The sequence below is a fragment of the Astatotilapia calliptera genome, chromosome 15, assembly GCF_964374335.1.
Source record: "Astatotilapia calliptera chromosome 15, fAstCal68.1, whole genome shotgun sequence".
NCBI lineage: Eukaryota > Metazoa > Chordata > Actinopteri > Cichliformes > Cichlidae > Astatotilapia > Astatotilapia calliptera.
Window position 1 is genome coordinate 23,529,310 of NC_137436.1, and position 23,804 is coordinate 23,553,113.

The 23,804-nt window shown below is 42.6% G+C and overlaps 1 protein-coding gene across 2 annotated transcripts in view; it reads left to right on the top strand.

The window, feature by feature from the left end:
• hivep2a (HIVEP zinc finger 2a) overlaps positions 1 to 23,804 on the top strand; it is a 120,419-nt gene that overhangs the window by 88,459 nt on the left and 8,156 nt on the right. For both annotated transcript variants that reach the window (XM_026142552.2, XM_026142556.2), the window contains 9 exons: positions 10,265 to 10,337; positions 10,446 to 11,752; positions 12,058 to 13,937; positions 14,054 to 14,314; positions 14,742 to 14,907; positions 15,111 to 15,204; positions 15,656 to 17,366; positions 17,505 to 17,662; positions 23,531 to 23,706. In XM_026142552.2, coding sequence (XP_025998337.2) covers positions 10,795 to 11,752; positions 12,058 to 13,937; positions 14,054 to 14,314; positions 14,742 to 14,907; positions 15,111 to 15,204; positions 15,656 to 17,366; positions 17,505 to 17,662; positions 23,531 to 23,706 — 5,404 coding nt within the window. In that variant the 5' untranslated portion in view covers positions 10,265 to 10,337; positions 10,446 to 10,794. The remainder of the gene's footprint in view (positions 1 to 10,264; positions 10,338 to 10,445; positions 11,753 to 12,057; positions 13,938 to 14,053; positions 14,315 to 14,741; positions 14,908 to 15,110; positions 15,205 to 15,655; positions 17,367 to 17,504; positions 17,663 to 23,530; positions 23,707 to 23,804) is intronic.

Genomic DNA, 23,804 nt, shown 5'->3' on the forward strand with positions numbered 1-23,804 from the left:
CACACACACACATACACCCTCATCCTGTCTCTGCAAACCTGCCTGTGCTGCCACCTCCCACACATTTACTCTATTCTGGGCCCACACACACACTTGTACACACAGACACACACATATTTTCAGATTTTTTTTTCTGAGAGAAATATTCAGTAGCATAATGACTTCCTACCTGCTGTAAATCAGTGTCTACAAGCCGCCTGCTCAAGTGTGTGTGTGTGCATGTGCATGCGTGCGTGTTTGTTGTGCATCACAGTTCAAATTGAGTTCATTTGATTCATCTCTCTCACACTCTTTTAGATTTAATTTCAGTCATTTCTGGAGAGCCTCTTCTCTCTGTTTTTCTCTTTCAAATCCAGCAGTGCATCTGCCGACCTGATGATTGACAACACTAAATTAAAACCAAACACGGCTGCCTCAACATGAACGGTGGGCAACATGAGTGCTTGACTGACAAAACAATGATGATAGTTTTGCACTCTGGAGATAAAATAATCAGTTTTCGGTGCTATTATTTTTGTGTCCAAAATGAATCTATGTCTTCATTTGCCTCTGCGGCCAATCATAATACCCCATTCTTAGTCATTTCAAGTCAGTCTTAACCCTAAAAATCTACTTTGTAATGCTAAATCTCGGTGGAAGTGCGAATTCAGACCAGGAAATGACAAAGGAAATTATGTTTTGTATCACTTTACATGAAATTACACAGAAACCTTGTTGGTACAGTGACTGTGTTCGTTGATGAGGTGACATGATAGGACAACAGTGAACATGAACAAGAGTTTATCATGCCAATTCTTTATTTAGATAAAATTGCAGCATTTTTTCACCTGTCAACGCTCCCAAATGTGTTGTATCTGTTGTAATTTGCTGTGTGGATGAAGCAACTTGAATGATTTTACGAAAAATTAAGTATCTGCCAAGTTTTTGGTATTTAAACACAGCCAGTCCATACTGAAAAGTAAGGTCAGTGCAGAAGCGCCTTAATTCAATTTATTTATGCAGCGCCAAATTACTACAACAGTCGCCTCAAGGCACTTTATATTATTGTAGACCCTACAATAATGCATACAGAGAAAAACCCAACAATCATATGACCCCTTATGAGCAAGCACTTTGGCAACAGTGGGAAGTAAAAAAACCTTTTAACAGGAAGAAACTTCCGGCAAAACCAAGCTCAGGGAGGGGCGGCCATCTCCCTTGACTGGTTGGGGGTAGAGAAGGAAGACAGGACAAAAGACATGCTCTTAAATCTTCAATGACCAGCAGGGGGTGACGGCTAAGGTTTCAAAAAGAAGACTGTGACGTCGGACCCCAACACACGCACACACACCGTGGGTACAGTGACACTCACTTATTTTATTATAGCCGTGGTTTCGGCTTCAGCGCACGGGACACAGACACTCCCGCTCAGTAGTCACTCCCCTCCCTTCCTCGACTGTCACTGAAACATAAGAAGAGTCACAACAAACACCTGTTCAGCCACGCCTCTGCGCCGCCCCGGGAGCTCACCGTGCCACCCCTCCTCTGCAGTGGGCCAGAGACCACACCCGCGCCACAAAGACTTACTATGCAGAAGTCTTTTGGAAAATGACCTTTCAGCTCTCTCGAGTTTTTTCAAATACATTTATGGCCTCAGTTGTTAATTTTTGGTTCATTTAATTGGTCTCCATCTAGAGTCAAAGGGGTCAGCGCTACGGCTTCCTTGTGATTGTCACTACCATAGTGATCTGTAAATCACAATATAGCCACAACCTAATTTATTTCACTCAAAATGTAACTATAATTTAAATGAACATCATGAAACCAGGGACTGGGGTCATGGGCATTTTCTCATAGGCCTTTATAGTGTCTGACTTTTCAAACAAATGCTGTCCATTAGAAGAATTGCAGGTTTATGTGGTGTATATCTTTCGTATACAGTTTATATATCTGCGGTTGATCTTATAAACTGAATCTCATTGCTGTTTATAACTTTTTTCGCGCTCAATGCGCTTGTACATTTTTATTTGCGACGATGTAAATGCTTGTTTTTTATTGCTTCTTTTATTATTCCATCTGCCTTCTTTTAGAGAATGAGGACCTGCTTTTGGCAGCTTATTGCCCACATTTTGGCGTCAGTCCCTCTGAATCGAACAGCGAGGGCTTCTTTTTCGAGTTACCTTCTTGTGGTGCCACTCAACGTTCTCAAAAGAAGAAATGTTTTGTTAAAGAGGCAGGAAGGTTGAATTTTGCACCCACAAGAGCGGAAAATAGACCAGAATTCGGTGCAGCTGCAGTAAAAGACAGGACGGGTTATGAAAAAGTCTGAGTGTATTTTACCTGGAAAAGCTCTCTGACCACCTACACGTATAACCCAGAGGTGACAGCACCAGCTCAGGCACTCTCTTTTGAGGCTGTCAAAGCTCTTTGGGAAATGTAGAAAGTGAAAAACAGAAATAGAAGTCAAGGAGACATTTTGAAGGGTAGTTGGGATGGAGAAAGTGTTACAGTTCCCTTCCTAAGACCTGGATTTTTCTGTCAGTAGGTAGAGCTGCATGTGTTCCTGTTCTGCTAAACTTCATTTCACTTATTTCATGCTGGGAACATCCTGGTGAAACCACAGACTCCTGCTGTTGGCCTTCACTGGACCAGTTTGAGCTCAAAAGCCCTGCTCAAGGGCACAGTAAGTGTGTAGAAGGAAGGTGATGTTTCTAATTTCCATTAAGACGTAAGCCTTGTGCAACCATCATAATTCACACATGGCTTTTTAATTTTCGACACGGAGTTGCGTAAAACTTTTACCTGGCCTAATTTAAGAAAGCAGGTATTGTAATATAACTGCTGAGAAAGTGAATTTTTTATTTATAAAACTTTTGGCAGGGGGTGAAATTGGCCACAGATTTTATTTGGCCTGGCACAGAGAAGTCTTAAAGTGCTTTAAATTTAACTTTGCAGCAACTTGCAGTCAGCGCGCTGCTGTGGTTCACACATACGCCACTTTTGTTTTCACCCAGAAATATAAAAGGATGTTTTCTCTCAGACATAACTCCCTTTCTTCACATTTTGTCCAGATTATACTAATCTTTATGGACTGCACTGCTGTCTTCAATTGATAAAAAATTGATTTCAAATTTAATTTCACATTTTTTGACTCATAATTAGCATCAAACTGTGCTTTCTTGGAAATGTCTTTGCAAAAGGAAATATTGGGGGGGCATTTTTTTAGGGTGATATACATTTAGGGAACTAAAAACCCTAAAAGTCCAAAAGAGAGAATTGGAATCGGGTGACAGGTGAGAGTTGTGGGCGATTACACCAATCTGACCTGGGCACTGTGGTCACTGGGGTGGATGGATGGGTCAGCAGGCGTTCGTTTCCTGTTCCTGCCTGGTTCAATTATTACTTGATGACTATAACACAATGACAGTGATGACTGAATCCAACCACATTATCTCTGAATCTAATTCCAAGAGAGGTATATTACAGCTCACTGGGCTTGGAGAGGGTAGAGCCCTGTGTTGTCATTCATGCTTGAAGTGTGTCTTTTTTCTTCTTCCAATGAGAATGACAGTCTTAGGATACTGGGCCAGGATTAGATAGGCACACTGCACAAATCATATTCATTCAGCTTACTTTAGAATGGATTTAAGTAGTAGTAGATGTTGTGGATATTTCAGCCCTTATTGGCACAATTTACATCTACAGATGGTTGAAGGGCAGATGAAACACCTAGTTATTATGCCAGTAAATGAACCAGCTCCTGGTGCACTCTAACAGCACACACACACACAGGCATGGGTGTACACACACTCTCTCAGCAGTCCAACTTATTGTTCCAGTAACTTCTGTGTCCCTCCAGGTAAAACAAAGGTAGAGTTTTACTGGAGGTGTGTGTGGTTTCAGTCCAGTTGGGGCCAAACAGAGCAGAGCCAAAAAACAAACACACTGCCAGCTGCCCTCAACCGGCCCTTCTCCCTCCACCCCCACCCCACCCCCCTCTCTCTCTCTTTGGCTGTATAAAGTTGTTAATCACTGAATGGAAACCATTAGTAACATGTTTAAATAATTTACTTAGCCTCTGACCACCCAAAGCACCAGAACACTTCGGCTGCTGCTCAGAAACTCGAACCCAGGCTTTGTGTGTGAGCAGTCCATGCATGCATCTATTTGGTATACATATAACTGTGTGTGTGTGTGTGTGTGTGTGTGTGTGTGTGTGTGTGTGTGTGTGTGTGTGTGTGTGTGTGTGTGTGTGTGTGTGTTAGTAGAGTAAAGGCATCTGACACCAGCTTGCATGACCCTCTTCCTCACCAGCTACGTTCCATTTGTAAACATACCATTACCTCACCTGAATTGTCTCTGCTGTGGCCTAGTTCCCCAGTTTCTATGCTTGTTACCTTTCTGTAGTGTTTATTTCCTCACCTCTGTCCTGTTGCACTCTCCTTGATTACTCTTGTGAGTACTTATTCTCAAACTCCTAAATCTTTCAATTTAAACCTTAACCTTAAATACCTTCTCTATCCTCCTTTTTTGGCTTGTCATTGTGTGCTCTTTTACTGATGTTTTGCCTTGTCTCCTTTCTTTAGATTTGTTTCCTCACCTTTGTTCTACTTTAGACTCCTCATTTAGTCTTCTTCACTCTTAGTATTTAACTTCACCTGAGTGCTTGTCGTTTTTGTTTCCTCACCTCTCCTTCATCTTTATTCCCGCAAGCGAGTCCTTAGTCTTTCCACTTTGTCCCGTTCCCATTGCATCCTTGTTCTTTTTCTCCTTTCTTGGTTTCCACATCTCAGCAAGGTCTCGGTTTTCTTGACAAGTGCTTTCCCCCCTCCTTGATGTCCTTGAGCTTTGTCCTCGCTCTTTGTGTAACCTTCCTGTAATTTGTGCCCTTTCTCCTGCTCTTTTGGTCTTTTTTCCTCTTCTCAAACAGCTTTTCTCCCTCGTTTACTCTCTACATTATGTGCTTTTTCCGTCCATCTGTATTCTTGGGTGCGTGTTCCCTTTTCTTTGTCCTCTTTCTGTTCATTGTGTATTCTTCCCAAAATCCTCCACCTGCCTTTTACATCCTTGTTCCTTCTCTCTCTACCTCTACCTTGGATCCCTTATGATTGTTCACGTCTTTATCTTTTTTTTTCTTTATAAATTCCCCTTTCTTTTCTTAACGAGCATTAATTGTTCCATCTTTTGTGTTCCCGTTCTCTCTCCTGTAAGTTAATACCCATAAGTATCCCTTCTCCAACTGGATCCCTACTTTCTTATTTCCTTATGTATTATTGTTCCCTTATCTGAGTCCTCATCAGTGGCTTTGTTCCTTCTTTATCCTATAATCCATACCTGTTTCCTCATTTGTGTCCTGTATGATTGTTCCCTTTCTGTTTCCTTGCACCCTCCCTGCATCTTTGTCATGTGTTCTCCCTCTTTATCCTTTTAGTCTTAATCATAGAGTATCAAATATGGAACGGGGATCTAATTTGTATTCTGCTTGTGTCTTTTTTACAAATATATTATGCAATGAGTGACAGACAGGGCAAGACAAACACTTGCAAATATGCTTTCTCTCTGTTTTTTTGTCACAGGAATTCCAACCATTTGAGTTGGTATGCAGCACCCTAGCGGGCCAATTTAAGAATAACTAGCCACACGTACACGCGCGCAAACACACAGACACACACGCACAGAGCTCTGTCCTCAACTGTTTCTTTCACTGAAAGTAAATGAGAGGCTTATCTACTGCATATCTGAACAAGACACTGTAGGAGAGGGATTACTGGTGAGCGTGCATGTGGGTGTGTTAGTGATGCATGCATACTCTCATAATGATTCAAGGAGGGAAGGGATTTGTACAAATGTTGATCTATTATCTTGTCGTTTTGGCAACATTATTCCCAACTGTCTTCCCAATAAGTCGGATGAAATCGAGTGAAAGAGAAAGGGAGAGAGAGAGAGTGCCTTCAGCCCTCAGGATTGAACAGCCTCCCACACACTTCACAGAGCAGCACACACACACACACACACAGCCTTTTGTTCTTACTGCATGGTTAATGCCCACACAGTGTTCATACCTCCAGGGTTTGGGCATATGTGCGTATGAGTCTACTTGTACATACCTGCAAGCACATGAATTCTCTTGAATCTCTTGTTGCTTAATTTATATCAACATGTTTATTTAATTAATTTCCATCGAACTTCTATTTTGTAAAGCAGTCTGTCAAGAGGTCTGAGGGCATTCCCGTACAAGGAAACTGGGATATTGAGAAGTAGTTGCAATATCCTTTTGAATTCCTCAGTTTTAAAGGACAGGTGTGTTGGAAAGATCCCAGCAGGACAAAGCTAGAGGATGGATTCAACAAACTGCTGAAAAGGTGCCAAGTTTCATGTCCAAGGTAAAACTGCCAGTTCAAACAAGGTCTGGGTGAAGGCAACGGTGAGAGGAGTTTCACTTTCAGCTCCTCATACACTCTATAGACTGCTTGTCATCACTTTTAAACACACTGAGTACCTTTAAGTCTAATTCTTCAGGACGTATAGCTGACACTGAGAAAGGAGACTAATCTAATTCCAGAACCACAAGCTAACCAGGTACCTTAAATCAAGAAGAGCAAAAGTAAGAAGCAAAGTGAGACAAGGACAAACTGAACACGGACCATGATCTGAAATTGACTCTAGCCAACAACACCCCCTCATACCTCCTAATAATGACCTTCCCCCTTCATGTTTCCATGTTGCTCTTTGAAAATGTCTCTGAGGATCTGACTATGTTGTTTTAGCTGGATGCACTTATTCATGGCATTGTACAGCGTTATGCCATTTGACGCAGTTCACTTAATCCTTGTTTATTCCTTATACCGACCGGCCTCGGGTGCAGCCCTTCAGCTCATCCACTATCATGTTAGCTCCTCTCCTTTTACTATAGCTTCTGATTGGCTGCATTTCACAAACAAAAGATTTGAACAGCAGGTGGGTTGTATAGATCTTATATAACACAAGCAAAATATAACAGGTTTCATCAATACATGTGTTAACCTTCATATAGATATTTTAAAGCTCCAAATTCTTTATTATTGAGAAAACACCTGAACACGTTTTCAGTAAATTCGTGGAGGTTTCTGCATTCATACAAACAGCACATGTAGTGTGCTTAAAACTGTCTTTAAATGTTGTGTTTAATGTTGTGTGAAATGTGTTTTGGTTGGAGGATTGAGGGCACATTATCATGCTTACTGAAAAGAGGACCATTCAGTTTGCCTACACACAAACGTAAAAACTTAGATCGAGTGTGTTGTTCCAAGTAAAGCATGCCGTGGGTATAAAACACTGCCTAGATCTATTTCCATGTCTATGAAAGCAGAGCTGATCTCTGCTCCTTTATGTTAAGTAACTGTGTTTATTTGGGGCATTTTGATAGATCACTTTTTACAAGTGTTTGAGTGTGTATCACTTCTACTATTTTTACCTCTGAGTGTAGCCTCTGAATGTACTTAGTTTTGACCTACCTACAACTTGGGTGTCTCGTCATGCCCTTTGCCAGCCCACACACACACACACACACACACACGCACGCACAACTGGCACGTATACTTCCCACGCTCATACACACACAAACAGCGCCAGTAGCTATGTCTCTCCTACGCACAGGAACTGGGGCAGGTTGTGTCGGTGAATGTATGAATAAAGCTTTATGTAAGCCATTCACTACAGGCTCCCACTCACACAGCAGATTGTGACCATTCAAAACTTTCATTACAAAACCAGTCACCTTGCATAAGGTTGAAGGGAAGTTAAGCCAAGTTAACCATGTAAGCTGAAAGGTCAGTTTCACCGCTGGTTTATTTGTGGGGTGTGAGTTGAATTCTGATGGATGTTGACGTGTGCGTGATAGCAGCTACTACAGCTGCAACTGGCAGGTTCATCCATATGAGACCTCCAAATGGCAACAAGAGGTACAGTAGAAGTCAAGTGATTTTTTTGTCTTTTTTTTATTAGAGATGATTTTTAAGGAAGCCATATGCGGCTTTTTAGGATAGGATTGTGAAACATTTACTGAGTCGAAGTCATCTTGGGTGCTTTTAAAAGATCTCTTCAAAAAGCCACACCAAGTAGTAGAAATTGTGTAAAGGTATATTGCTAGGTCAAAAGAATAATAAAGGACATATGGTTCCCAATGGGCTTAAGAGGGAACACAGAATCCCTTCAGTCAAAAATGGTCTATCTCCAATATTTAATGATGGTGCAGCTCTGTTCTGTGACCTCCGTGCCCTTCCTTGCTCATACGTGGAAAGCCTAAGGCAGGAAACACCTCTGATAATTACAAACCACATATTTGCATATAAATATTAAACAATCTGTAGACAAGGGCAACTTTTTTGTTAAGCAAAGTGTTCTGCTTTCAGTTAAAGTCCTATTGATTAACCAAAAAGGAAAGACGTGTGGATGGGTCCAGAAACAGAGAGATCACAGTTGTTGAAAAGCTGTCTCAAAATCACCAGATATGGTCTGAGGGTGAAATTACCTCGTATTGCTCTTGAAAATGTATGTGCATTTATAAAACATGACCGCAGGATGGAACAGGAAGTCTCAAGCCAATCCAGCTCCTACAAACTATATAATAATAAAAGCTGGTCCGGGAATTTCTTGTCATGTCAGCTTTTATGAATGTTTAAGTAATCAAAGGTTTTCTGGTTACTTTGAACAGGATCTCGGACCATTATCCTCATGTGTAGAGTTATATTCTGTATGTTCAGTGACCAAGCTGTTTTGACAGCTAAATCAAACTTTTAATCTCAACTCACTCTGGACTCGTGTTTAACCCAGAACTGACGTTAATCCACTTTCCTCTTTGGCACATCCTCTGCTGCTGTGCACACTGGCACATCCGATGTGTGCTACAGGCGTCAAAGGACACATGAGCCATGACTCATTGATACTGGAGTGTTTCAACATAAGGGAATTATGCCATTCACATTACTGGATTCACACTGTGAAAGGTCTTAAAAAAAGCTGTGCCTTGCCTTGACTATTATTAGTACCATACTTCCCCTGTAGTAATCACCAAGATTGTCTGCCTTTGGCTGCATTTGTGTCAGCTGACCATAATGCTAACCAATCAGCATCACCGGATTATAATGCTAGCTAAACTCAATTGAATCCCCATTGTTGCCCAACTGGAGTTTTCTTCCACATTCTTTCACTCTTAACACCATGGAAAACACAAAGATATGACCCAAGGTTGAGATAATGTTTCTGGTATTTGTTTGTCTGTCTTTCTGAGTGGGCGTAGGGGTTTGGGGAGTACATGTGAAAAACACAAGTTAGCTTAAATTTAACTTTCTTGCTGCTAAGAATAAAACATGTTTTCCTCCGGTGCTATTTATAGGTCTCACGTTGGGCCCCCAGACACAAACGTCACTGAGCCCTGCTTACCAGCACTGAGGCCACAGTGTGGGTGTGTGTGTGTGTTTCTGTCGCAATCAGAGTGTGAGGGAGGTTGTTTAAACTCTGAGATGAGGAAATACAAAGCAAAAATGCAACTTCAGCATGCATGTTTATATGTGCTCTGTGGCTCTGTGCCCCTTCTGCTGTCAGGTGTTGGTGTGGTTAAGAAACGTTAAACAACGGAAACACACACATATACACTGTCTACTGCAGTTTTGCAGTGCAGTTACAGTGCCTGCAAGCACTCTGTCTACATCTGTGTGTGTCTTCTTTTGTTTCTGCGTATCTGTGAGCATTCTCATGATCGCTTTTCAACCAAGTGCATACCAAGTTAGATGTAACCCAGAGAGGAAGAAAAGGTGCTAGTGCTGATTGCTGCTCTTCGACTTGGCCTTTTTGGACGCCTACACATATTATGACACTCCGACGTCACTTCCACAGCGCTATTTATAAGCCTTTGTGTCTCTTTAGGAACAGTGTGGGTTTGCTTTTCATCGGTGACTCACTGAGTGGAAGGAGGAGGGAGGGCGGGAGGGAGGAGAAAGGAGTGAAAAAAGGCAACAAGCACAGATGGAATCCAGTGTGAAGAAACTAACTGAGCAATCAATGACATTTATATTCGCACATCAGGCATGTACTTGACAACTTAGTGAGTCGTCTCTGCACAACAAAGTATGTGGTAGCGTGCTGAATTTAGCAGTAAAAAATGTCACATCAACACCAATCCGACTTATGTTATAAGGGTGATGTCAGACTAAAGGTTATTTACCATCTGTGTATCTGATTACTGTATTGTTGGATGATTTTTGTACACAACACTAATTAGCCTTTTCTCTCGTTTGCTTTGCTTTAGGTCTTTTGGTGAGAAAACTGAAGGACTTGAAGCTACAGAAAAAGGATCTACAAGCACCCTTCCCTCAAGAAAAGTTAGTAATTGAGTATGTTGTTAAACAGTTTATTACAATTGTTGACTACAGTATTTGCCTAAAATGTTCTCCATGTGCTTCTTCTTTTCTTTTTCTGTCCCTCTGCAGGTCACTCAAGGTTTCTTCTGCTCTTAGATGAACTGGACAGAAGAACAACAGAGAGCAGCGTTCGTGTTTTTACAAAATGGCAGAAGGAGAGAAACCTCTCTGATGTTATCCACTGAAGCTCCCCTTTCTGCTCCACTTGATAATTCCTGTTTCCAGCTTGACTCTATAATCAGTCTTTCTGAGAAATGGATGGATATTTTATGTTTCTGTGAACTTGTTGGCAGCCAGCAAAGGTTCCGCTATCATGCCTGGTAGTTTTGGGACCTTGTAACCCTCAAAGACCTACCCTCCCAAATTCCCTGCATCCCCTCTTCTCTCCCTCTTCTAAACCACGGAGAGCTTCAAGAAAATGGAGGCTCGTGAATCACCTGCGACAGGGCAGAAATGTCCAAACAAGGAACTAGCAAGGGAGAAGGTACCTCTACAAAGAAAATGGGCGTCAGAGCCTTCTGCAAACACCAAACGAAGCACTTTTGCTGACCTGGAGGCTCCTGGAGGATCAGCACCCCAGCAGAAGTACCCAATCACAGGGAATTCTGGAAAGCTGCTATCTGGACCATCTGCAGTTGGGGCCATAGGAGGCCCGCCATCTCAAGACCCACAAGGCCACTTTGCTCAGGGGTTCCACAGGGGATATCCTTACCAACTTGGCCAGCCATACCCTCAACATCCTCAATCTGAACGGTTTCTCTCAGGAGCCAAACCACAGCCAGGCCTAGAGCCTCATGCCTGGCCATTTGCTGGCCAGTTGCCCTCGGATGACCTATTCCCAGGACACCCAGGACACACTCACCCACATGGGGCTGGTGCAGGAAGGTTCCCTCGGCACAAATCTCCTAGTTTACCCAGCTCCTTTGGACAGTATTCTCAGTCAGGCCCGGAGCCCGGAGAGGAGGCCTATGGCAAAAAAGAGCAAAAGCCAAAAAAGCCTGGCAAGTACATCTGCCACTACTGTGGTCGAGCGTGCGCCAAGCCCAGCGTCTTGAAGAAGCACATCCGCTCACATACTGGAGAGAGGCCATACCCTTGTGTACCCTGTGGCTTTTCTTTCAAAACCAAGAGCAACCTTTACAAGCATCGCAAGTCCCATGCTCATGCCATCAAAGCTGGACTCGTACCATTTTCAGAGCTAGCTGTGGCCCGTAGTGGGGACATGGACCAGGCATCACCAGTGGGTGAGGCTGAGGTCCATTCAGATGGAGAGCAGAGTACCGATACGGATGAGGAAGGCGTGGAGCCCACCACCATGCTAACAGACAAAGACAGTCCAACCCTGCAGATCTCCTTTGAAGCTGACAAGAATACAGGTTATTTTCTTCTATAAGACACTTTAAAAAAAAATTTTTAAGTAGAATTTTCCCAAAGAGTCAAAACAGTTTTGGTTCATAGAAACCCCTTCTTAACACATAGCTAGTTCTTTATATCTATGAACATCTTTTGATGCTTAAAATACTATTTGTTATGGGTATGTTTACAATGATCCAAAATAAAAACGTATTGGTTTACATTAATGCTGTTACACAGTTCAGCTACAGTGATATAAACTCTGCATGTATTTTGTTTACTGTGAATGGTTGTAATCTGTATCATCTTCATTTTTCCCACTATAAAGGTGGTGCCGAACCAGCATATGCAGATTCACCTGAAGAGCTACCCATTGGATCTATGAAAGTGCCTATTCTTATCGTTCCCAAGCCTGGGGGAGTCCCCTCCACAGGGATGGAGTGCCCCCCCTTTCATGACATAAAAGTGTCACACCACATGTTAGCATCAAAGGCTGGTGGAAGAGCACGTTCCCTGGATGACTCCCCAACAATCAAGCAACGTTTGGCCCTGAGGCTAAGTGACAAAAAAGGACAGGACACTGACCTTGCCATGTCCCAGTCACTTAACCTCCTCAGTCCTCACAGCAAAGGCAGCACAGACTCTGGCTACTTTTCACGCTCTGAGAGCGCAGAGCAGCAGATCAGCCCTCCAAATACCAACGTCAAGACGTACGAGGAGATTATGTTCGGTCGAACTTGGTACTACCGACCAAGCTCCAGGTCAAGACACTCTATAACAGTAGGCATGGCAGGGGCAGACCCCACTAGCTTGACTACCTTGAAGCAACCTGGTGCAATTCTGGAAATAGGGAAGATAGCTGAGGATCACATCTCTTTTAGAGAAGATGTAGGAATCTCAGAAGATCCAAAGCAGTATCCAACTGGGCCATGTCAAAGCAGTACAGGACTTCTAGAGCCTCCATCAGATTCTGGGCATCTTATTAGGAGTAACTCCATGCCAACTTCCACCCCTCCTAACCTCAGTGTTCCCCAAGGGATACGGGGTAGCCAATCCTTTGACAATGTTGTGACAGATGATGTGTTTTACCCGCCAGGCCATCGTAGGCTCACAAGACAGAGTGCATTTGAAAATTCAACCAATGAAGCCCACGTAGGAGAGGCCGAGGGCTTTGGACACTTACCTAAGAATTTAACTTCGTCTCTGGGTATGAAGATTGGTGAACGCGGCCCAGGAGTTCCAGAACATGTTGCCTTTAGTTATGGTACTAAAGTTAGTATGTCAGAAATAGCCACAAGAAAAAGGAGGAAAGAAAAGAGTGTTGGGGATGATGAGGACAGCCCTGGACACTGCGACAGTAGCTGTAGTGGTTCAGTGGAAATGATAGGGGACTATGACTTTAAACAAGGTAGTTTTGATGGGTCCAGAGCCACCCCAACAGGTAAAGGTTCCCTTCATAGTGCACACAGTCAGTCTGACAGCTTTGACACCTGTGCCAGCATGTGCTCCGAGGACATTGCACTATTTACTGACTCTGAGGGCAGAAAAACAGCTGGGAATGTCATATCAGTTATCCAGCACACCAACTCTCTCAGCCGTCCAAATTCCTTCGACAAGTCAGAGTCTTTTGAACAGCCAGCATATCAGCCTTCAGATAAAGCTCCATGTACTCAGTACTCTGAGCAGTCTGACACAGAGATCTTTGAAGATGCTCTAGGTCCTGAATCCACCCTTCTGAGGACAGAGAGCATGGAGCAGCAGCCACAAAGTGACAGTGACTTGGCCTCCCTTTCATCATCATCAGCTGCAGCCTCACCTGGACAGCCTTATCATATCCCACCCAAACTAGTCAGACAACCAAACATCCAGGTTCCTGAAATCAGGGTGACAGAGGAGCCAGACAAGCCTGATAAGGACACAGAAGCTCCAATGACCAAGGAGCTGGAGAAGCAGCAGCATGTCGAGGAGTTTCAATTGCCACAGAGAAGCGACACACTATCCCAAATGCCATCAGAAAAGCTCCCACCCAAGAAGAAGAGGCTCCGCCTAGCAGACATGGAACACTCATCTGGAGAATCAAGCTTTGAATCGACCTGCACCAGCCTTTCTCGTAGCCCCAGTCAAGAGAGTAACTTGTCCCACTCCTCTTCCCTTTCCATGTCATTTGACAGAGATGAAGGTCTCAAGTCTGTCTCACCAACAAAACAGGTACCCCATTTTTTTAGTAATTTCAAGTGCATTTACGTCTCTTTTATAGTAAGGTCTTCACTGAGGGGTTTGCATCCTGAACAAAGTGGAAACTTTGTCTCTTTGTTTCTGTAAAGGATGATTCTTCAGTATCTGGTGGTGGGCCAAAGCAATCAGAGTTCCTGACTGTGCCAGGTAGTGGTTATTCTAGCCACCACCAGCAGAGGGAAATGAGGAGGTCTTCATCAGAACAGGCACCATGCACGCTGCCTATGGAGTTGCCTGAAATGCGCAGTAAATCCTTTGACTATGGAAGCTTGTCAACCTCAAGACAGGGAGAACTGTACTCCAGTGCTTCTGCAATGAAGGAACGTCGGCGTGGATATCTTGTTAGACAGGTAGTGTATAAACGATTAACTTATATTTAGATTAATTTGGCCGTGTGCCATTTGTATTCCTCAGAAAGAGAACACAGAAGTTGTCAGTGACAATGCATGGAATAAAAGAGCTGGAGTAAAGTAAACAACCTTGCAACTTCTTCAACTGAACATTTAAAAACTCTGAGCTAGATGGAAGAAGAGGACTAGGAGCTTATTAAGGATGAAGGCACTACAAAATAATTTAGTATTTTAGCACCCCCATCAGCTTCATTCAAAGACATCCTAATGATGCCATGCTATACCGACATTATCATCTCAATACAATGCAATCACAATGTTATCATGCACTATATTAAGGTTTATATGGTATCCTTAGTCAAGCTAACCAAATATAATTTTATTAAAGCTAAACCACTTTCCCTCCACACTTCTCTGCATTTGGCAGGCTTCACTGAGTGTTTATCCAGAGGCAGTTACCCAGGAGCCAGGGGGCGCAGAAACGTCAATCAAACAGGAGAGTTTGGAGCATGGTGGATGGCCTGGTCCAGCAGGATCCCCTCACAGCAGCAGCGAAGCAGTCAGCAGAACCAAGAGAACTGGGACTGGTGCTGGTAAGCTTTACATTCATCTTAGTATGTTATCTATACATTTTTTTGTCTTATACTTTATTCATCATACTTTCCCAAACTTTTATTGAAAAATTTCTCGACTCAATAAACTACCCACATCCTTCCGTGCATGGATTGCATTCTGCTATTATAGCTTACTTTTGTAAAATGAGTATTCTTTTCAAATGTATGCATTTTATGCACAGATATAGGACCTCACCAACATCAACAGCACCACCAGCATATTCTCCAACAGAGTGTCAGCGAAGACAGCCTTCCAGAGGAACCTCTCTATAGCAGGTCAGACAAAATATACTTACAGAGAAATAACCTAAAATAATAATAGTACAGCCCTGCTTCAAAAACATCTGGGAAACTGTGTAAAATAACGCAATGAGAACAGAATGTAGTGAATTGCATAGAATTTAAAGTTGAAAGTAGTATCATGGATGCTGGCCTTTAAATTTGTGGTGATAAGAAAGCCTGAATACAGAACACCAAAGAATTCTTAAAAGAGATTTAAGATTTTGATTGTTTAGACCACAAAATGTTTTTTCTCACATTTCTGTAAAATAAATATTTGAAATGTTATTATTTTGGTTGTAACTTCTCTTAAGAGGCTTTACATTATTTGAAAATCATTGCATTACATTTTTATGGTTGTATTTAGGGTCACATTTATTACTGCAAGTACTATGTCAGAAATTGCTGTAGCCTTCAACAAAATTGATAATGTTTTTGTCCTCTATAGGTCCCAGCAGCATCGCTTGCAGGCCCAAAGCTCGTCATCAGAGGGAGAGCATCCAGGTCATGAGGTCATGAGTAAAGATATGATGCAGCAGTACCAGAGTGGCCCTCCTTTCCTTTCTTTCCCACAACCAGGCCTCTTCTGGAATCAGGAGCCTGAACAGACACCAAGACAGCAGCAGACCCAGCAGGCCCAACTGCAACTCCAAAAACTCCACATCAGGTCACCCGGTCTCCCACTTCACAAACAGCAGCCACTCCACTCCCTGCAACAAGTCCACGATCAACAGCCATATGATGGAAAATCAGAAAATCCAACCTCTCAGATTTACTCTGCTTCTTTTTCAAATCGCAGCTCTCCTCTGTCAGCCTCGCTGTCCACCACCTCCTCCATGCTTCTGCAACAGATCCAACCCATATTTGCTACCCAGAACCTGGGCTCACAGGCCTCTTTGCCTGGTTTGCTGGTTCCTGTACGGATCCAAACCCATGTGCCATCGTTTGGTAGTGTTATGTACACCAGTGTTAGCCAGCTGATAGCTTCTCATGGTAGTGGAGCACAAGGTTTGGGTTCAGCCAGGCCAGGCAGTACTGACAACAGCAACATGTCTCCCCCGGTTGGTGTTGTGAGTGTCACAAAGCCACATGGAGGAGTTGGAGGAGGTTTCAACTTAGCACATTTCCTAGGGCAGACGGATGGTGCAGTGCTGCGGCACCCACTCTGGAAGGGTCCAGATTCACTACCAGAGCAACGTCTAAACACAGGGATCCCCCTATCACTAACATCAGGCACCATATCCACCACAGATGCATCAGGGTCTGCTATCGGAGGGGGCAAGCGCATGCTCTCTCCTACCAGCTCACTTGAGCTCTTCATTGAGACTAAGCAACAGAAAAGAGTAAAGGAGGAGAGGATGTATGGACAGATTGTCAAGGAGATGAGTGCTGTGGAGCTAAGTGGAACTGAAGGTGGCAGCAAGCCTGACAAGGGACAAGGAAGAGGTCTGAAGAGCGAAGGCTCCATGGATGATTCTGAAAGGATGTCCTCTTCTCCTCCATTAAGTGACTTCCCAGTTGCTACCAAGATTGCCATTCCTGTCCGTTCCTCTGCCCCCCATCTCTCTGACGTCCCTCGGCCTCAGAGCTTCACCCCTCCGCTCCAGATTGTCACAGACCGTTCTCCAGCTTCAGGTGGCTGCGACTCCCCAGAGGAGCTTGACGTGGACGATTCAGCCCAAGAGCCGAGCTCCAGCCCAGAGTCCATGGTTTCCTCTAACGACGCAGAAGACGCTGACAGCACGAAGCAACCTACTTCAAATAAAATGCCTGTCAGCATGCTGGTTCAGCTCGATGCCAACCAAAGCCCAGGATTACCTGGAGCAGCGGGTCAGACTCTGCTGCTCACAGATGTGGCGGATGTCCAGCAGCTTTTCCAGTTCCCTAGCTTACGCACGATGAGCAGAGTCAGCTGGTGTTTCCTGAACTACACCAAACCCAACAGCACCCAGGCAGCTTTGCGTAGCTCCGTCTACAGTTCATGGTGTGTCAGCTCATACAATCCCAATCCTCTGAACCTGAGTACCAAGGCTTCACTGGCTCTGCTGCGGTCCAAACAGAAGAGGAACACTGATTTGATGTACACAACGGCAGCCATGTCTCCACCCAGCTCCGGAAAACTGGTCTCTTCTGTAGCCTGGAAGCTGCGGTTTGATCAGGTATGTGCTGCAGTCATCAGAAGGATAAAAGATTGCCAAGAGAAATATTGAATTATGCACGCATGGACACAACTACAGAGAAACACAACCGCAAGAATCTTAATCTGCCCTTTATGTTACCTTTTTTTTTTTCTTTAGCTGAAGCCAGAGCTGATGCCAGTAGATGTCAGTCATTTTGGGAGGAAGATGAAAGGAGTGGTTTCATGGGATCGTTCAAAGGAGGAGCAGGTGGAGAAGGAGGTCTCAGTCAAACAGCCTGCTGCTGAACCGACACGCATCAAGATCTTCGAAGGCGGGTATGTCTAATAAAAATACACAATTAAAAGGGACAGGGACAGCCTCTAAACATGACTTGTCAAACATCCAGAAAACTACTCTCTCTTTCTTTTGTGTACTTGAAGCCATGCCAGTTGATGTCATTCACGCAGCATCAGCTTGTTGGGAGAAATTGTGGACTAGAAAAGGACAAATCTTCATGTAGGAAGTGTCCTCTTTCTAACAGATAAAAGCATGCGGCTAACTAACGTTTAGAGCTCAGCTCAGGAAGATGCTCGAATGTTTACATCCTGTCACACTAGGAGGAGCCTCTCATTATCACAGCAATATGTTTGTCTGGTGGTAGTTGCTAGAGGTACAGAAATAAAATAATTCCTTGGTGAACCTTCTCACTTCAACATGAACAGAAATCATGTACAGGGTAGCAAACATTTAAATATTTGATGTTGGGATCAGCTGCTCCTTTAAAAGCATTTAAATGCTGTTTCTGCTGTGGCATCATAGATCACATAAAGAGATCATTCTGTAGCGTGTTTCGCACTTCCTCAGAGACTACAGGGATAAAACTTGTATGGTCAAAATCAGTTTATTTTTCTGTGAATGAAAAGAGCAGATAAAGATAAAACCCTAAAGATATGCAAAATTAAATCGTCAAAGGAAAAGGTCAGGCTTTACTTAAAATGTAAACATATACTAACTAATAACCACTTTTATGATATTATTTGTATTAATGCTTTTCCCTTAGAAACTCAGGAATAAGGTATAAAACTTGCATACAGAAAAGTGATTTGTTACAAGTACGTGATTCAAAATACTGAGCTGCCTTTTGTCTTTTTCTTAATCCTAACAGCTGAGTATTCAATAAAAATGAGCACTGGTGACCTCTGTATGGACTGTAAAGACATCTGCCTCATCATGATTAGTCAGAAAAATCTTCTTAGGTATTAAAAAAAGAAGACTTATCCCTTTACAGCCTATTCTTTGGGCTTAATTTGTGCCTGCGAGAGTCGGGCCAAGAGCCTGAGCCTGGTAAACCCATCACGGGCTAACGACTCAGGCTGCATTGCTGTAATTGGACATCAACTTTCATAATTCTTGCTCTGAGTTTTATAGACTGGTGTGAAGTGGGATTTGTCCCTCGTTAGTTGTGTTTTAAAGCCTTTTTCACGCAGTTTTTCTGACACCAACAACTTCAGTATTTATTTCTTTTGTTAGTTGCTGAGAGGAGAAATGCTTTTTTAAAAATCCTATTAGATTACTTCATGTATTCGGCGCAATGTTTTATTTTAGTTTTAAAATTTTTACGAGTTTTTTGCCTTTATTCCAAATTATTTATAGATTTTTTTTCAAAGTTTATTGTTTGTCTGTGACTTCATGTGCGATTGCAGTTCTAATAAATTACTGCAATGTGCAGCACCTTTTTGAAAGCGGTGCATTTTTTTTTGCCAATTTCTGTTTTTAGAGAACATTTCCAGCATTTTAGAACTGCATAAAGTTCGTTTACTCCCACACAACTGAAAAGATTTCCACCATACAGCGATGACAAAACGCAGGACACGTTGGAAATGAAAGTTCAGATTGACCAGAGCTTTAGAAAGTTTTTTTTTTTCTGCATGAGATAAGAAAGCTCTTTTAAGCGACTTTGCATCCATCTTTGTGAACACGAGTCAGCTGATGAATAAAAGCAGAAGCCAAAAAAGAAAGAAGCAGAAAATCTTTGGCAGAAGTCATAACATTAAGAATTATCTTCTGGTTTTGACTCAAAGCAGATGAACTGCTTAATCACATTGTTACAGCAAACGTTGCCCCTCCTTTTAACATAAATATTTAACTGTTGTTAAAACCGTACTTTAGCTTTTTCATCCTTGTGTTCAGTATTTTCCCAAATAAATGTATCAGTTCCCCAAAAAATGAGCGTATGAGGTATTGTTTCAGCACAACAGATGTTGCAGGTGCAAAATTTATCACCAGCTAAACTAACTAAAGTTTATGCCTGGGGTAATCTAACCATGTCAAACTAATGTGTTTTAAAAAATTGAATAAAATATGTCTCCTTCTTAGTCTCAGAGTGTCAGATACTGTTGTTCAGTCAAAGTGGCGGCTCAAAGATACACATACTCGTTGGCAATTGTGCCGTGATGAACCGCATTTAAGGGCTGTCACTCCAAACTAGTCACGTATGAATGGTTGGAAAAGACCTCTGGGGGTCACATGAAAAACACTGGATGATCATCATTTTTCACCATCCAGGGTTATGATAAGAAGAGACAAATCTTAAATCTTAAACCTTTAACCAATATGTGTAGTTTTTGGTGTGTTCTGGCTCAAGACTGTCACGCTCCTTTTATTCTAGTAAGAACTTTGGGCTGTTTCCCCCAGAAAGACATCTGATGACCCTCCCTGTGCTCTTAATGACATGTTTTGACACCTCACTACATATCAATAAACACGCGATTTGACAAGAATTATAATAGGCTCTGGGGTTTTCCAAGGGTAGCCCTGGTAAGCTAACCCTCACTAACTTCTGATGCACACCTTGTCATTTGGTGCAGGAAGCAGACGTGAAATACAAGAGTAAACGCTCAGTTCAGAAAGGAAGAACGAGTTAACCTGAGCAGGCGTCCAAGGGGAAAAGAATAAAAAATGGACATTTAGCATCCAGTACCACCATGGCTGCACCAACAATTAAGGATTCTTAGCTTGCGTGTGTGCATGTATGTGAGACACCTCCAGCATCTGATACTGTGAGAGGACTGCATCTTGTCGGGTGCATAAAGTTTTTAATTGTTTTATTTTATATTGTTCTCATGTTGGCGGAATATTTTCAGATAGATTCACGATAAAGCTGAGTAAAGAGACATATTAAGAATGTTTCAGTACAGCAGATATATTCTCACTATTTACAGGAACCTGGTATGGAGGTAGAATATATTTACAGAGGATGAAAAGGGGCCCACAGCACCTTGAGGCTCCTAAATAGGTTAATATGGCCACATGAAACTTTTTTGGTTAAAGAAAATGTATCTATAGCACAAAGTATGCAAAGAAACATGAAATCTTTAATCTACTCTGGCTTTATATCATAAATTGGCTTGCATGTCTGCGTCTATTTGAGAAGGCTGGCATCTTTTGCTGAGCAGTCAAAGTTTATATGTTCTATTTATATTCCTGAAAGTTACTCAAATCTAGCGACGAAGCAGAGAAAATGTTTTGTTTATTATTGTGTTGTCATTAAACTCACATCTGGCTTATTTTCCACATAGAAAACTAAGGGATTTTTTTTCAAGTGTACATTCAATGGTCAAATAAAGCCTGTACGAGGGAGTTAAAGCTAACCCCTGTAGAGAGAGACATTCCCACAGTGTCATAATGTTTTATAGCCTACAGTAGAGCCAGTAAGACCAAGGTTACCGAATGGAACAGACGGTGCAGACACACACAACATTCAAATATACCCCTTCTCTCTCTCGCTTTCACACACACATACACACACACACACACACACATATACAGGGAGGGGCGTTATTAAATGCAGCAGACAGTGAAGTAATTCTCTGGTGTCCCCAAAGGACACTTAAGAGGAATAAGTGGATGAAAGCACACAAACAGAGTGCACAGGAAAGACAAACATATGCACACATACACTCACACAAACAGGCACACAAACAGACTATACCTTAAAAAAAAGAAAGAAACCTGAGGTGAAATCTTTCTCTATGACAGAAATCCATTAAGTGCAAATTTTGGCCGAAGAACCAGATCTTTTACTGGCTTTACGTTTCGCCGTCAGTCGAACGTTTCAGAAGTTTTGAAAGTGAATCTGCTTTTATGATCTTACCGTGTGCCCTGAATAAAATAGAATAAAACGAAATAATCATCATAATTCATTTTTGGTAACTGGACACAGCTGTGCAAACGTCTCGGCTCAGACGAGCACTCAGAGGTATTTCCCAGTCCGCGGTGCAGTTGAAAGACAAATTTCCCCTCGCTGCTGCAGATGGATTGTTTGATGTACCTGATATTTGACCTCCTTTAACACATGAGGCCCTGAACTACACATTATCCACTTCTCCAGCCACTGCAGACACAACAGGAAACTATACAGTCCTCCAGCAGCTTTTGCTACTCCTCCACAAGGATTTATTCGTTTTTTTCTTTAGTACAAAAAAACTGAACTAAATGCGATGCTTCTGCGGCAGAGCAAAAACAGACAGAATTTACCAGAATTTGACTGGTGGTTGGTGGTAACTTCCCTCCATGACTGACAGACTCAGGCAGACATGCACTGATCCCACTGCCAAGTGTCCACTCTTTCACTCATGTGGGATAGAAAATCACGACTGACAGCGATGCTTAAAAAAAAGAAATCTTGTAAAAGAATAAGTGGGACTGGCTGAAGGAATGTGGTTATCTTTTTTTTAGAAAAGATGATGAACAACAAAGCCAGAAGTGGAACGCTCCAGTGGTTCCCGTTTTAGCTTAAAACAAAGAAAGGTTGCATCTGTATGGAGGTTACGACCAGGTCAACAGAATTCACAGGGATAATAAAAGACAGCAGGCTTGTTTTCTGCTTACATTAATCATGGTAATCATCGTGAGACACAAAGTAATCTGTTGCAGCTTACTACAAACACACGATGATCAGCTGTGGCAATAACCCCCGTGGAATACGCCACCAGCTGCTTCACAGCGTGCTTCGAAAGCATCCCAGAAGCGGCTCTCCGCTCTCCATTTTTGACAGAAGCTGCGTCAAGATGTGCAGAGCTGATGAGCAGAGACAGGCGTGGCAATGATATTTATTTTCAAAATAAAAGACTTTGTTTATGCCAAATGTGTGATTTGGGATTGTGCAAAAGACAGATGAACATGTGTACAGGTGTATTCCTCAGAGTAAAACTGATAATGCCTGACAATATGTTGGTGCCCCTAAGCTGCCAGAACACCTCTGACCCATCAGATCTGTTAGACGTCACTGGGACCTCTGTGGATTGTGTTTTTCACTGGAATCATTCGAGCGAATGCTCAGCTTGTGGGATTGTGGTAGTGTACAGGCCAAATCAGTGCCTTGAGTCATTCCTGAGCATTTTTTTGAGGGGTGTGGGTGTATTGTCCTTCTGGTGTCCATCGTGTCACCAGGGGTTATTGGTGGCATGCAGTGGTTGGGTAATGAATGGGACTAACCTCAGCTTTGAGGCAAGCAATTGGAAATGACTGCAAATGGAAATTAAAAATTCCGCGGAGTGACATATGACAAGGTGTAAAATATAGCACTATATGAACCATCCCAGCAGGGGTGATGGGATTTAAACATGAATGAATGGTTACTGCAGCCTCTGATCCCTATGATGCATCTGAGCAGAGGAAACCTCATTTCAGTCTTATTTAACCAGAACCTCTGTGTCAGCAAGCATCTGTGTCTCTGACTTTGACCTCTGACCTCTTTGTGGTGAAGGACAAAGATCTTCAATAACCATGAATAGAGTGTCCAATGAAGATTGGAATACATGTTTCATATATTTTTTAATATAAAACTGGATTGGTGTCTTCCTCTGTGTGTGTGTTAGCATTGTGCTGTATGTGTGTATCCGTTTACTGTTTCACCAGCCTTTAATTGTCCCGCTGGGAAAAATAAATTGTGATGAAGTGAACTGAATCACAGCCAACCGTAGAGGGCTGTCTGGCAGTTATATTATAGCAGTACATTATTTATCTTTATACTGTATACATAAGCATAAATAACAACTGTGGCAGGACAAAATTATGATATTACAAGTAAAACTCACTTTCATGGCTTCATTGTTAACAATTGTTTCTGCTATTGTGTTAACAAAGTGCCTGTTTTGCAAAAATGTAAAAAACCTAATCGCTGCACTGTTTCTTTCCTCCAGCTATAAATCCAATGAGGACTACGTCTACGTCCGTGGTCGTGGACGAGGGAAATACATCTGCGAAGAGTGTGGCATTCGCTGCAAGAAGCCCAGCATGCTGAAGAAACACATCCGAACGCACACCGACATCCGACCCTACGTCTGCAAGTTCTGCAACTTTGCATTCAAGACGAAAGGTAGGGCTTCTTTTATATTGTGTTTTGCAGCATGCTATGAGCAAGCCTGGCTACAGTCACTGTGCAACTGCAACCGTCCTTGCAACCCGCCTCCGCCC